Genomic DNA, 14,937 nt, shown 5'->3' on the forward strand with positions numbered 1-14,937 from the left:
AGGTTGGAGTGCAGTAGCATGATCTCTGCCCACTGCAACCTTCATCTCCTGTGTTCAAGCAATTCTCGTGCCTCAGCTTCCTGAGTAGCTGAGACTACAGGCACCTTCCACCATGCCCAGGTAATTTTTTGTATTTTTAGTAGAGACAGGTTTTCACCATGTTGGCCAGGCTGGTCTTGAACTCCTGACCTCAAGTGATCTGCCCGCCTCAGTCTGCCAAAGTGCTGGAATTACAAGTGTGATCCACTGTACCCAGGCCTATTTCCTAATAATAAAAAATAGTAACTTCTACTCACTGAATATCTATAGTGATCTAATCATTCTTCTAAGCACTTTAGATTCATGAACTCATTTAATTCACACGACAATTCCCTAAAGTACACATGATTAGTATCCTGCTCTTACCCTAGCAGAGACTGATTAAGTAAGTTGTCCATGGTATCACAGCTAGTCAGTCACAGAGTCGTCATCCAAATGCAGACATCTTGGATTCAGACTCTACATTAGACTAACCCATCTGGAATAGAGCAGGAAAGAACAAGGAAGACTCAACGTTTTTGGCCTCTATTTGGTAATTACGTTTTTAGGTAATTATAGACCCATTATCCCGGATGGGCACTTAGAGACTTTGTGGAACAGCAAGAGCCCACTGTCATCCTGTGCCCATGACAGACGTCACCAGTCAACCACAACACAGTATTTAACTAACGCAAGGCAACTCCTCAGAATCTTTAACATTCTTGTTTGTTGTCCTGTACCAATCAATCATTTTGATATGAGAGTGTGCAGGAAAAAAAAACAGGAAACAGGTTTGCAGTACCTCCACATCGGTATTCAATGCAGTAATCCACTGCAGTGGCTCCATTAAAGACTATGCCTCCCTTACACCCTCTCCAACTAGGGTGCCTAGTGTTATGAACAAAGGGATAGGTATGGGTTCTTGTGTCCCCTCAATTTTTGATATTTTTAGCCATCAGATACCTTGTCTGCAATGTGTGCTCAGAGAGTAAGGGGGAAACTAGATAATTGATTTTCCAAATGTGTTTCCTAAATGTGTTCTCCGGGAAATAAGGGCACAGGAGGCTGCCTATTCTGTGTCAGACAAATCCCCTTCACTACAGTGTATTTGATGAGTTGGGGTTTGTTTTAATTCCATTTGGAAAAGGGCTTCAGCAGCTAAGCAAATGGTTTAAAAGTGCCCCAGAAGTCAAGATTAATAGAAACTATCCAGTTCTGATGTCCTGTCAAGCTAAAATTGCAGGGCACTAAGATTCTATGATCACTCCACTAAAACACAGCATCTAAGCTGTGGTGTGTTGTCCTTCCTGGTTCAGAGATGCAACCATGTGCAGGGCTACTGAGCTCTCTCTGCATCTGGGTGGGAGCCTAGTGGAAGTTTTGGGGGCTCCTTACTGGTCTCCAAAATCCTCAAGACCATGTGAACACAGGAATCAAAGAAGGTTCTTAGATCAACCCCCAGGTCCTTGGTTTGCTTGCTCCTTTCCACCACTACAGGTGTTTAATTTCAACTTATCCCCCCAGCCCTTGGTTTTCTTGCTCCCTTCACTCAATACAGATGTGTAACTTCATTTCATAATCACATATTCCCCTCCTTTCCAACAGCAAGATCCAGATGGATTAAAAAATGTACCAAGTCCCTCCCACTAGCTTGCCTCTCTTCTGTTCTGGTGACCTCCTAGGATCTGGAATTTGGTCAGCAATCCAGAAACTCCTTCATCATGACCCTGCATAGGCAAAGACTTCCCTGGAAGCTCCCTCACAGTCTGCTCCCTATAAAAGGCAGGCAGATGAGCCAGAGGAGCAGAGAGGCTGAGACCAACCCAGAAACCACCACTTCTCACGCCGAATCTCACACCTTCGGCCTCCAACATGAAGGTCTCCGCAACACTTCTGTGGCTGCTGCTCGTAGCAGCTGCCTTCAGCCCCCAGGGGCTCACTGGGCCAGGTAAGCCCCCCAACTCCTTATAGGAAAGGTAACCACCTCTAGAGCTACCAGGTCAGTGAGAATCTTTAGAGACTCACTGCAAATTCTCCATCTGAAAAATAGGGAAATGGGTTTTGTGGGTGGACAAGAAATGGCTCATCCTCACATCCAGTCACTGGAAGAGCCAGAACTAGAAGCCCAGGCTCCCAAGGCTGTTCCCCACATTCAAGAGGGATGCTGGGTGCATCCATATCCAGCTATCCTTACAGTGTTTGGGAATGGGGCACTCTAAAGAATGGCTCTTTCTTACTGTGGACATGGTGGGCATTTTTGGCAGTGGGGGAGAAGGAAAATCTGTTGATTAGAAGCTCAATATGTTAATTCGACTCCAGGACAGCTTTCAGAGCCAGTGCCTAAGAGAAGAACGAGGTCCCAGGGGGATCTCTTGAGGTGACTTATTTTGACACTGTTTGGGAAAGTTATCTAGGAGATTTGTTCCATAACTCATTTTCCCATACTCTGGTGACAAATTTACTAAGTGTGTCAGTCCCCCTGAGCCAGTGCATGGCATAGTAACAAACAGTTCTAAATTATCAATGACTTAACAGAATTAACTAAATTAACAAAAGTTACCTTCTCACTTCTACTAAATATCTATAATGTATGGGCTCAGGCTTCTGCATTTTATACTCAGGATTCTAGACTGATGGAGAAGTTGCCCACAACAGGGAACATTGATGGATACTGTGATAAAGAAAAAGGAAGCTCTCAGGAGTCTTGCATAGGCGATGCACTGTGGCTCAAAAATGACACCCATCACTTTGTCTCCTCCCTTATTGATCAAAACGAATTAATGCCTCCAACAAACAAAAGTGGTCAAGAAATGCGAATCTACCTTGTGTCTCAAAACTAAGGATGGAGAATATTTGGTGAAAATTACCATGACCATCACATGGCCAAGTAGGTCTTTATAATGACAGAGCTAGCATTTGTCACACTGACCAAGCTTTTTCCTTCCCCTCAACAGTAATGATGAGTCCTTAATGCACAGGGGAGGATGCTTGAAGACACAGGACAGCATCCGCCAGATGCATAGGACTTCAGAGCAGAGGGATTCTCCCTCCACCTCTTGCAATTTCTAGCTTTCTCCTAACTTCCTTTACAAAGTCATGCTTGGAAATGTATATGTATCATCATGTGGTTCATTTTTTTCTCTGTTCATTTTTTTCCCCAAAATTCAGCTTCTGTTGCAACCACCTGCTGCTTTACCCTGACCAATAAGAAGATACCCCTTCAGCGACTGGAGAGTTACAGAAGGATCATCAGTGGCAAATGTCCCCAGAAAGCTGTGATGTAAGTAAATAAAGCTCACCCTCCCTTAGACAAAAAATTAATGTCTAGGGCACAGAGTCAAGAACTGTGTCACCGTTGCTGGGAGTCATAGACTCTGATAGTTTGACCTCTGGTCCTATTCATTAATTTTCAAAGTGAATGTCCACTCCCAGCTCCCTGCCTGGGAGCTTGCTGTGGTCATATCAATTTCTTCAAGTTAAGAGCAAAGATGGTTTTACTGGACCTTCAAGAGCAGCAACTAACCCAGGAGTCTCATCCTTCCTCCTCTCCATGGCAACCCTTTGTTGAGTGGCAAATGGTCCTTAAATATTTAGGGTCAAATGGGCAGAATTTTCAAAAACAATCCTTCCAATTGCGTCCTCTGTCTCCCACAGCTTCAAGACCAAACTGGCCAAGGATATCTGTGCCGACCCCAAGAAAAAGTGGGTGCAGGATTCCATGAAGTATCTGGACCGAAAATCTCCAACTCCAAAGCCATAAATAATCACCGTTTTTGAAACCAAACCGGAGGCTGAGTGTTGCCTCATTTGTTTTCCCTTCTTACAATGCATTCTGAGGTAACCTCATTATCAGTCCAAAGGGCATGGGTTTTATTTAATATATATATATTTTTAAAAACCTATTGCATTTAATTTATTGAGGCTTTAAAACGTATCCTCCATGAATATCAGTTATTTTTAAACTGTAAAGCTTTTGTGCAGATTCTTTACCCCATGGAACCCCCAGTTCGATCCCCTGCCACAAGAGGGCAATGTTCCCCCTCTCCTCTCCTCCTCCCTGGAATCTTGTAAAGGTCCTGGCAAAGATGATTAGTATAAAAATGTCGTTGTTCTTGTGAACCCAAAGTGTCACTCATTAAATGGAAGTCAATGTTGTTTTAGGAATACATAAAGTATGTGCATATTTTATTGTAGTCACTAGATGTAATTTTTTTGCGGGAAATCCACATTGAGCTGAGGGGGACAAAGGTGATTGTGGCCGGGAGGGGCTTGGTTATGGGGGTGGGAACTGTGTCCCTGGGAAATGACTTTTTGGCTTAGCTGGTCTTCATTGAAATGCAGGGTGAAACTGACAAACCCATTTCAGCCTTCTATTCCCATTTTCAACAGTATTTCCCAGACCCCAACACATCAGCCATGAAAATATCAGGAGCTTTGCCACCATTCCTTTTCTCCCCACCCCATGCTTGCCTCTCCTGGGACCTATTTTAACAGCCCTGTGGTATCTCCCTCTACCTGACCCTGCTCGTCGGTCTTCCAACCCAGACTAGGCAGACATGACAGACATTAGGAAATCAGAGGAAGGCTAGATGACCCTTTACCAGAGGTTTAGGGATGCAGGCTTTACAAGTGTAGTGGAGCTTAAAGTAGGCCTTGGTGCATGCGCAAAGTGAACAGGCCTTGCTGGAGGTATTTCAGTCTAGGTAGAGGAGAAGAGGTGTTGTTGAGCAAAATCCAAGAAGTAGGAATGATCATGGTGCATTTACCCAGTTGGGTGGGGGCCCATCAAAAGGTGTCAGTGTTGGAGTATGTGTGAAATGGTGGGGAAATTTGGAAAGAAGTTTGAGGCCAGGCTGTCTAGGTGGGGAGTTTGTGCTTCATGTAACGTGAACATATGATTCTTCCCAGTCAAGTTAGGATGCTTTGAGAGCAGAAAACTGGTATTATTCATAAGTATTCTGGAACAACAGATATAAATTAACGCTGTCCTAAGCAAACTGGAGCATGTGGTCACTCCAGGAATAGAAGGCATTGCAAGTTTTGATTCAGTGGAGAGAAGTGCCATGACCGCACTATGAGGGGGTTCAGGAAGGGCAACCAGGTGGCCATGGGCTGAATTGGGAGGAGAAAAGAGAAGCACTTAGCTCACTAATGCAATGTATGGAGGGTATGGAACAGGGGCATTGGTAGATGGGAAGGGAGAAGATAATTGCAAGAATGGCTGAGGCAGGGTGGAATGCCAAATTTTGTAGATGAAGAAGTAGAACCAGTGACATGGAAACTTTCTAAATGCCAAAGTTGCAATTAAAGGTTAGCTTCTTACACCCAGAAAATTAACTTCTCTCTCTCACTGTTTACTCACACCTTAACTTCACCAGCTTGAGAACTTCCAGTCAAATGGACAGGCCCTCATCTTCCTGTATAAGCAACTTAAATCAGGATTCCCCTTCAGCATACACAATCAGCTTGCATTTCCATTGGTTACATTACACATGTACCTGAATGCAGAGACCAACTATGTCCCCAAGAGTAGAAAAGGGTCACAGGGGCCCTGCTGGTGTAACTCTGCATGGTCTAAGGTCATTGATCTGAAGGGCCAATGGTCTACTGTGTCATGCATGCCCAGCAGGGCCACTGCATGCAAAGCTCCCGGGGCACCATTCATAAGGCCGTCCCCCTTGGACTGTGTGGTGGCAATGGCACACGGCAATATGAAGAACAGAGTGAGATATTAGGAAGGGCACTGATCTAGGAGGCAGATGACTTCAGTTTCATCCCGGACAGAGAACTGGTCTCTGTCACTGTGTTACTTTTGGCTTTAGTTACCCCATACATAATAGGGATATATTAATATCTTTTAAGGGATCTGACCAATGACCCACCAAGATCTCCTATTCTGAGAGCACTACTTCTTGGAAAGCATCACTAGCTCCACCCATGGAGGGAAGGAATGTTGTCAGAGGGTTCTACACTCATAAGCCCAAGTCAGACAGGGGCCAGGCTAACTGGCACACTGACTCTATTTCTGGAAGATTTCTCTATGAGGCCCTCAAGAAGAAGCACAGATCCCCAGAACCATCAAAGAGCTTTTTGTATCCACTACAGAAGGGCTCCCACTCAGAGCAATCACTGGCCCTCACTCTGAGTACAAACTACCTCTCTGCCTCTCCTATAGCCTAGCGGAGTTCAGCCCTAAACCTCAGTCAAGATGTACCTCCAGAGGTCAGCATGTCCAGGAGGCATGGGATGGCCACAGAATAGCTCACTGGGATCACAGACCCTCAGGTTTCAGGTCAATCTTGATGAGGAGATCAAGAAGGGGAGTAGAGGGAAGAGGTGCCCTCTGTTTGTGAACGACTGAACAGAATTTGCTCATATCCCCTATTCCTATCTTAAGGAATCCTGAACCAAATTCCCTTCCAATTGGGAATAGCGTCAACAGGGCCTTGAGTATAAAACTGTGGGCACAAAATATTGGATGTGTTTAAGTTTTCTGATGGCACTCAGATCTTAACCAGGAATCAGGGCTGTCACCAACTGATTTCTCTGGAAAGCATACTCTAAGATGAAGATGTTCATGCAGAGTTCACTGAGAATACGGGGAAGCTGAACTAATGAGAGGGAGAATTGATATTGTGATGTAATCGCAGCCCAGGTCTTAGCAATCCCACAGGGAACTTTAGAACTGGGATAGCACAAATGAGGTCAAGGGCCAGGCTTTTATACCCCTATCTGAACCAGTCCTGGCTGCAGGGTGCTCCTGGAAGAGGACACAACTCTGGGCAACGCAGCTGTTTTTAGCTGAGGGCAGGCCTCAGAGAGGAAATTCAGCTGAAAGGCATTGGCTGCCAACACTTCTAGCAGCTGGGGAAGAAGCACTTTAGACCTGGGAGGGAAAAACTTGGGCAGCACACTATGATCTCCACCATGACCTACCCCTTGTGCCATTCAGATCCACTTGCTTATACACAAAGTTCTGGAAAACTCATCCAGAAATCTGTTGAGCCTCATTTCTTTAGGAAACTTGCAAGAAGGTTGGTGGCATGAACAGTAGCCACCCCCAACAGCTGCAACTGGTCTTTAGGTTATAAATGATGCTTATCACTCCACTCCTAGAACACTCATTCTAGATTTTCCTCAACCTCAGCCCGTGCCTCTGCTGGCCTAAGTGGCTTGCCTTCAGGATTCACCCCAGCCGTCATCCCTGAGAGGTTCAGCCCCGGTCTTCGTACTCCTCTCAGGACAAGGATATGGCTGCTACTGTTGTCCATTTGCCATTAAAATGGGTCAAGATGCACCCATAAGGGTCACCCAGGTGCCAAACATATTCTTATCTACCCGCATTGAGTAAAAGCAGCTCCACCCACTTCTGTTGACCAGGCCCCATTACCCTGACCTGGATGGTGACCTCTTCCTCTCTTTGCCTGTTAGTTTCTTGGCCTGCAAGTCTAAAGATATAGATTGCAGCTACCGCTGAGGATTAATGAGACTCCCTCTAGGAACCAAGGGGTAAGCATTCTTCCTCAGGGAAACAGGATTTCTAAATCCATACAGCCCTGAGGTGCACAAATCCCCCAAAGCGGGTCACTAGGAGTAACAGTAAGTAGGGCAACTTTTACTTCCACCTTTGACCTGGATCCATGAATTTTACCTATTGGGAATACAGCATCACTTATTATTTGCTTTAGGGTCTATATTGAATCCTAGATGATAATATTTCTTCCTTGTAGGATATTCTTTCCAAACTGGTGCCTTAACTGTGCCTTCAGCAGGCCATTCCATTACTCTATCAGCCTGGAAGCCTGTGGATAACACAGGTAGATAGTAGGATAGGATCAGTGCTGCACCTCATTTCCTGTAGTGTGTCTTCTAGTCTGTAGTGATGTTATATGGCAACTCGTGCCAGTGAACACTCTGTAAGCTCTCAGATAATGGTGCTGTCTAAGGTACTGGAGACAGAAATACCTGGAAAGTGTGTCTACTCCAGTTGAGGTGAGTCATTGCCCTTTTCAGAGTAGAATAGATGCAATGTAATCAAACATGTACTTTCCACCAAATGGCTGGTTAGTCTCCCGGATGGATGGATGATGCCATAGCCGGGGATCAACAAGGTGCTATGTTACTGGCAGGTTGGACATTCAGCTACAGGGTCATGTGTCATCTAAACTCCTGCTACCATAATGACTTCGTTCATATTCTCACTGTCCCAGAACTGTGGTGACAAATAACAGAAGCTGGCTGATGCCAACTGGCTGAGTCATCTTGTTACCTTAGTCATTCTTTATGTCCAGATTCCCTGATGGGATTAGCACCACATCTTTACATACTCTGCCCTGCCTCATAGGTTCATCCACATGCCTCTCTCCCAGAACCCCTTTCTCCCAGATTTTTTTACCTTTGTTTTTCCAGGCCCCTGCCCAATGATGCAGACCATTCAACACCATCTATGAGTCCATATATATTTTAACCTCAGGCCACCTCTCTGTGTATACAAGTCAATGACTAGTTTGAGAAAACTGCTCAAACTCTATCCATTGAGAGGATTTCCCCTCACTTCTCCTTTTCAAGGCCATCCCTGAGTTGACCTGTAGAGCAATTGGTATCTGTTTTTCATTTGTATCCACATGCTGAGCTGAACCGTCTATGAACCATGCTCAGCCTTTTTCTTCCTCCATCAGCTTGTCACGAGTGACTCCCAGGCAGCCATGGATATGAAGTGAGCAAGTGGCATGCAGTATGGATGACATAGGGGTCTGAGCCATCTGCTCATACGGTTTACTGTGCAATGCCCTTTGGCACTGCTGTACCCAATCCCAATGCACTGCCTCAATTACCACTGGGCCCACCTGGCATTATGATTTGGTAGGTTTGATTGAACCCAGATCATGGGGAGCAAAGTCTGCAAAATTCTGGCTACAAATATCATTTGATTTCTCATGGCCAGGCTCTCTATCTCTACAAGAGTTCAGTAGCACACCAGGAACTTTTTTTCAAAAGATACTAGTTCTCCTCTTCAGATAGCTGACTTTTCTCCAAAACCCCAGGTTCTTCTACTAAAGCATAGATTTCACAGGGCCCAGTGGGCCTCTTTTCCCATCCCAGTATGGAAACTCTAATACCATAAGGTCCGCCTGGTTTATGACCCAAGGCACAGGATCTCTTGTGCCACAGCCTGGACCCATTGCAGAGCCCATTCCTGCTCAGCATCCCAGTCACTACTGGTAACCTTCTGTGTATGTGAGTCAGAGTAGCCCTCCCTCCTAAGTGGAGATAAGCTGCCTACTGGGCACTGCACTTCTTTTTAAATGGTAGAGGCATGAGATGCAATTATTAGTCTTTTACTTAAGAGGAAGTGTCCCTGTATGCCCCTAGACTCATCATATGGGATATTCTGGAGCTGAAATGACCCTTCAGAATTGAACAGGCCCAATTTAGGAGACAGTGAGCAGGAGTTTCTATACCTACATCAACCAATCATTACATATGGACTACCCCAGAAATGGGGATGTGACCTTGAGGAAAGCAGTTCTCTGCAGCCAGGAGCAACTCACAGAGAAGCAGTCAGCAGAGACTTATTGACCACTGATGCTTCAGAAGCCAAGAGAATGACTACCTCGGTCCAGGCAGGTGGGTGGGGCTCGAGGTAAAGCAACATAGCAACTACTATGTGATACAGGGCGTGGGCTTCACGCATGATCTATGGCTCCTGGCTTTGCTGTGTAGCCACCTTGTAAGGTAACTTTGGGAAACTTCTGTTTTCTCACTGGGCATAAGTTTATCCAACCATAAAACAGATTCTTAAACTAGATATATGGCTTCTAACTGGCTGTGTATTAAAATCACCAGGGACTTGTTTAAAAACACATATTCTAAATTATCTTCCCCAAAGATTCTAGTTCAATGTATTAGAGTAGGGATGGGGTTAGTGGAACCTATTTTACCTCCTGGATTTGCTCCAGCTGTGGTGTGCCCCCAACTCACTTAATTTCCCTGGTAAAGTTTGGGTAAAGACACCTGCCATGGGAGGATTATGTGAAATAACAGGCAAATAGCACTATAAACAAAGGCATGTAGTTGCATGCTCAGCATAGTTAAAGAGTGTGTTCATGGGCCTTGTGAGTAAGATACCTGGCTTCTCTAAACTTCCGTTCTTTTATCTTCATAACAAGGACCATAAATGCACTTACTCCAGAGTCAATCAGAAGGATTAAATTAGGTAACACACATAAATTCAGTAGCTCCTGGCCTGGAGAACAAATTCAACACAAGTAGCCATCATTATTTATTGAGTTTCTACTGCATGTCAGTTGCATCACCAAATGCTATGCAAATTAGCTTATGGAATGTTTCTTCCAAGAACCTCCAAGCAACCTTGGGAAAGACTAGTAGCAAATACCAGCTAGTTCTGTTTTGTGGAAGGGATAAATGAGGCCCAGGATGAGAGAGTACACTGTAGTAAAAGACTCGTGGGATATATCCAGGACCTGAGCACTGAGACACCCGGGCCTATTAACAGGGATATTAATCCTGTACGACTTTAAGGATTTTGTTTCTGTCCTCAGTTTTGCTGAGAAAGGACAGGGTGGAAAACAACAGTTCTCAGGTCCTTTTTAATTCTTCCTCTACTTGTGTAGTCTCAGAGGGAATCTGAGAAAAAGAACAAAGCGGGGAGTCCCTGTTTTCAGGTTTACTTCCATCAAATGGTTCTGTATTCCTGGGGACCAGGTAGGAAGCCAGGAGATCTGTATTCACCACAAGTGATTCATTTTCAGCCCCCATTAGCAGTTATTTCTGACCACAGGTTTCTCATTCCCCAGCAGCAGAAAATGCGAATTGAATCCACTTTAGATGGCTGCTGTCAAGGAGTCACCAAAAACGAGAAACAGAAAGAAGCTGGACAGCCACCCACTCTCTGCAGAAGACAGCTGAGCTGGGCAGAACAGCTGAATCCAGATGGTCTGAAATGCTGGCTTAACATTCCCACACTCAACTTCTGCAGGTAGCATCAAGTTGAAGTCTGGGAAGGTAATCTGCAAAATGAAAATAGCAGACAAACTGCCTGTTGTTACTGAAGTCCTGCCCAATTATGACACTGATATCACTCAGAAGCTGCTGTTCCTGGACCACATTAGCCACATGCCTCTGAAGCCTGGAGTACTCCCAACACTTGATCCTTGGCAAGATATCTGGGACCTCTTCCCTTTCTCTGGCATTCCTCATCATTTCTTTTCCACAACACAAGTAATTCTTTGAAAAACCATGCCCACTGCAACATGTTTCAATTTGGAAGCATGAGCCTCTGTTTGGGAGAAATCATGAGAATGTTATTGTCGTACACTTTGAGTCCCTTCTTAGAATTCCTAGCATTTCCTAGCCATACTTCTTCTGAAGTTCCTAAAAGTAATGACAGTTAAGCTTACTGAGAACTTAACTATGTGCTTGTCACTGTTTAAAGCACTTTTCTTTTGTCAATTAATCTAACCTTTATAACACTATAACCCCACTATTTCCAGAAGTATAAACTGAGATATAGCTTCTTAGTTTTGATCCTTTGTCACATCCAATGATTGATGAGCATAGGGAATCAGTCTAATAGATACAAGTGGGCATTTTGCCTGGCCTCGGGACAAGTATAACCTAAGGCTTTACCTAGAGGAAGTTCAGTTGAAGGTTATAGCTCTTGACTTTTCCTTGATCTAACATCCAAAAGAGAATGTTGGTCCCCTCTGGGCAAGGCTCCTGTGCCTTCTTCTATGCCCATATGTCATTCGCAGGTTTTCAGTGAAGACTGCTGGTCCGCAGAGGGCCTAAGGAAAACTTCCTCTTTTGATTAGAAAAGAAAACACAGGCCTGGCATGGCAGGTTTACTGTCAAATAAATGAAATGTACAACTCAGGCATAGAAAGGGTGTTGTCTAATCAAATCTGAGCAGTCTTGTAGGGCTACATGGAGGAGGGAGGATGGAAGTCAAGTTAGCAATAATTTCCAGAATTTGGAATAATGGAGGAAGCAAAAGACAAGAATTCAAGGAGTTAATGGTGAGTATCTGCATGAGCAAGATGGAGGCAGGGATGAGTGTGCAGTGCAGGGGTAACTACACAAACATCCATGACATGCTTCCAAGCTAGCATTAGATGCAGCTATGATACTGAATTTCTCAGCACCAACCATCCACTGGAGCAAGTAGAAGCTATGTCAGTTTGTCTACTAATATTGCATCAGATACCATGCCTTGATATGCATTTTTGGGAGAGAGAGCTTTAATGGATCAGTCTGTCCCACACTTTGTTTTTCCCTGGAGCTGGGTGAGAGGGACAGGGGCCTCCAGCTCCTGCATCACACAGACCACTCCACTGGCCCTGGTGATATGTTGGAATTCCCCTTTGATTTTACTTGGGGAAATACTTTGACAACTAAAGCAAGGTTTGAAAACCATAGTACTCCAAGATCTTCATGTGCTACCCAGCATCACATATCCTCTGATACTAAGAAAAAGATAAGATAAAGCTTTTGTTTCTGTCCTCAGGTCTCAGTTTTCTGAGACAGGACAGGGTGGAAGACAACAGTTCTCAGGTCCTATTTAATTCTTCCTCTAATTGTGCTGTCTCAGAGGGAATCTAAGACAAAGAATAAAGCTAGGAGTCCATGTTTTGGGGTTTACTCCCATCAAATGGTTCTGTGTTCCTGGGGAATATAAGATAGCTTTATATCTGTAGGATTCCTGGAGTCCCTCTTTCAGCCCAAGTTCTAATTAATACCACCTTGGGTTGTGAAGAGTGGTATCACTTAGAACCCTGCTAGCAAGGTTTAGAAATACACAGGTTTTTCTAATCTCTGGTTGGAATCTCAGCCATGGTTTAAGTCCACGACGAAGATGCTGACAGAGTTGAGGATAGTGCAAATTTTGGATCTACTCACCTCTCTGATGACCACAATTTACTTTCTTCCTCTCTTTTCTACAGAAAACACTTAAGTGCAAAGGAAGTGCAGCCCATGAGATGATCCAACTCAGAGCACTTCCTCTTTTTAGGCTGGGCATAACTGCATCTCCCTTTCCTATTCCATCCCCATTAGTCTCAGCAATGTATGGAAAATGTGCCCAGTCTCAGCCCACTGCTTCCCTTTTCCATTTCTTGGAAACCTCTCCAGGACCCAATGCCTACTCTGCAGATTTTGGATCTCATCTCATAATTCTTTGACAATAATTCTGCTAAGGAATTCTCTCTCTTCTCCCTAATTCTTTATGTCCTATAAAATAACATCATGATTTGGTTTAAAAAATTAAGTAAAGCAGCCAAAGAAGCAGAGAGGCCAAGAAAATCCCAGAAACCTCCAACTCTTGCCCTCTAACATGAAGGTCTCCCCAGCTCTTCTGTGCCATTTGCCACCATGAGTTCCCAGGTGTTTGCTGAGCCAGATAAGGCCTCTCTCTCCTTTCAGGAAAGTTAACAACCTCCAGGACAATCTGATCAATAAAGGCCCTCAGAATGTCACTGCAATAAGAGCCTTCAGAATTTAGGGGAAATTTTTTTTCCCTAAAAAATGGGAATATGTTTCAAGAGAAACCAGGTTGGTACAAGCCAGAACTGGAATTCTAGGCCACCAAAGCCAGTCTCTGGGCTCTTTCCAGGATACCAGTTTTGGGAAGAGGTCTACTCTATTGTATAGCTCTGGGATTTTCAAGAAAACATTTTGTTTATAAAATTAGGCAGTTGGTCCAGCACCCTGGCTCACATCTGTAATCCACCATTTTAGGAGCCCAAGGCGGGTGGATCGCTTGAACCTGGGAGTTTGAGATGAGACTGGGCAACATGGCACAGCCCTCTCTATATAAAAAATACAAAAATTAGCCGGGCATGTTGACACACACCTGTATTCCCAGCTTCTAGGAAGGCTGAGGGGGCAGGATTGCTTGAGCCAGGAGATTGAGGCTGCAGTGTGCTGTGAGCATGCCATTGCATTCCAACCTGGGGAACAAAGTAAGACGTTCTGCCAAAACCTGCTCGGGCGTGGAGACCCCAGCCCAGAGGCACTAGAGGAATTGAAGATAAAGACACAGAAATAGAATCAAGGGGCTGACAGTCTTCAGAGCTGAGAGCCACAAACAGAGTTTGACCCGCCTATTTATTGACAGTAAGCCAGTGATAAACATTGTTCCTATAGGTTATAGATTAGCTAAAAGCATTCCTTATGGGAGACAAAGCATTCTTAGCAAGGAGTAGAGAAATAGGCTCTGGCTGATTACTTGCAGCAAAAAACATGTTGTTAAGGCACAGGCCGCTCATGCTATTGCTTGTGATGTGAGCAGTTTTCTGCTCCAGGCGGGCCAGGCATTCCTTGCCCTGCTCCAGTAAACCAGCAACTTCAAGGAGTGTGCTATTGCTTGTGGTTTGAGCAGTTTTCCGCTCCAGGCGAGCCAGGCATTCCTTGCCCTGCTCCAGTAAACCAACAACTTTTAGCAGTGTGCATCATAGCCATCATGAGCACATCACATTTTTGCAGAAATCCTGTTTATGGCCAGTTTCTTTAAGGCCTGTTTATGACAGGCTTAGGTCTGGTTCCCAAAAACCTTCTCTAATAAATAAGTAAGTATAAATGCATAAAAATAAAATTGGGCAGTTATATTTTCTTTCTGAAAAAGATGAAGCTGGAAGAATGAAGCTGGGTGTGAGGGCATGGCTTTAGGAAGTGGAGGCCATAATCCCAAAGAATGGTCTTTTGACTTGGCTGGTCTCCATGCAGGTTCAAGACAGACAAGACTGCTCTGGCACTGTGATTCTAGACCCTAATTCCAACTTCCTGGGACAAAGGACTATGGTCACTTGTTCAGCATCAGCCCACAGCCATTTCCTTCCTTTCCTGCCCACCACACCTTCTTTCCTACCAGGGGAACTTTCCCACCCAATCTATAGCAATAGC

At 44.6% G+C, this 14,937-nt stretch overlaps 1 protein-coding gene across 1 annotated transcript; it reads left to right on the forward strand.

Annotated features, from left to right (window-relative positions):
- The first annotated feature begins 1,742 nt into the window (after positions 1 to 1,742).
- Positions 1,743 to 4,398, forward strand: CCL11 (C-C motif chemokine ligand 11). The gene is made up of 3 exons (XM_008011012.3): positions 1,743 to 1,966; positions 3,187 to 3,298; positions 3,673 to 4,398. The coding sequence occupies exons 1-3, from the start codon at positions 1,891 to 1,893 to the stop codon at positions 3,776 to 3,778; spliced, it is 294 nt and encodes a 97-aa protein (XP_008009203.1). The 5' UTR covers positions 1,743 to 1,890; the 3' UTR covers positions 3,779 to 4,398.
- Positions 4,399 to 14,937: the final 10,539 nt, after the last annotated feature.

Source organism: Chlorocebus sabaeus, chromosome 16 (genome assembly GCF_047675955.1).
Source record: "Chlorocebus sabaeus isolate Y175 chromosome 16, mChlSab1.0.hap1, whole genome shotgun sequence".
NCBI lineage: Eukaryota > Metazoa > Chordata > Mammalia > Primates > Cercopithecidae > Chlorocebus > Chlorocebus sabaeus.

What these genes read in the sequence shown, in the direction of transcription:
- CCL11 (XM_008011012.3), top strand. Translation starts at nt 1,891, where the DNA reads ATGAAGGTCTCCGCAACACTTCTGTGGCTGCTGCTCGTAGCAGCTGCC. An exon ending in CCAGGGGCTCACTGGGCCAG is followed by an intron (nt 1,967 to 3,186) that starts GTAAGCCCCCCA and finishes CCCAAAATTCAG; the next exon opens with CTTCTGTTGCAACCACCTGC. An exon ending in TGTCCCCAGAAAGCTGTGAT is followed by an intron (nt 3,299 to 3,672) that starts GTAAGTAAATAA and finishes TGTCTCCCACAG; the next exon opens with CTTCAAGACCAAACTGGCCA.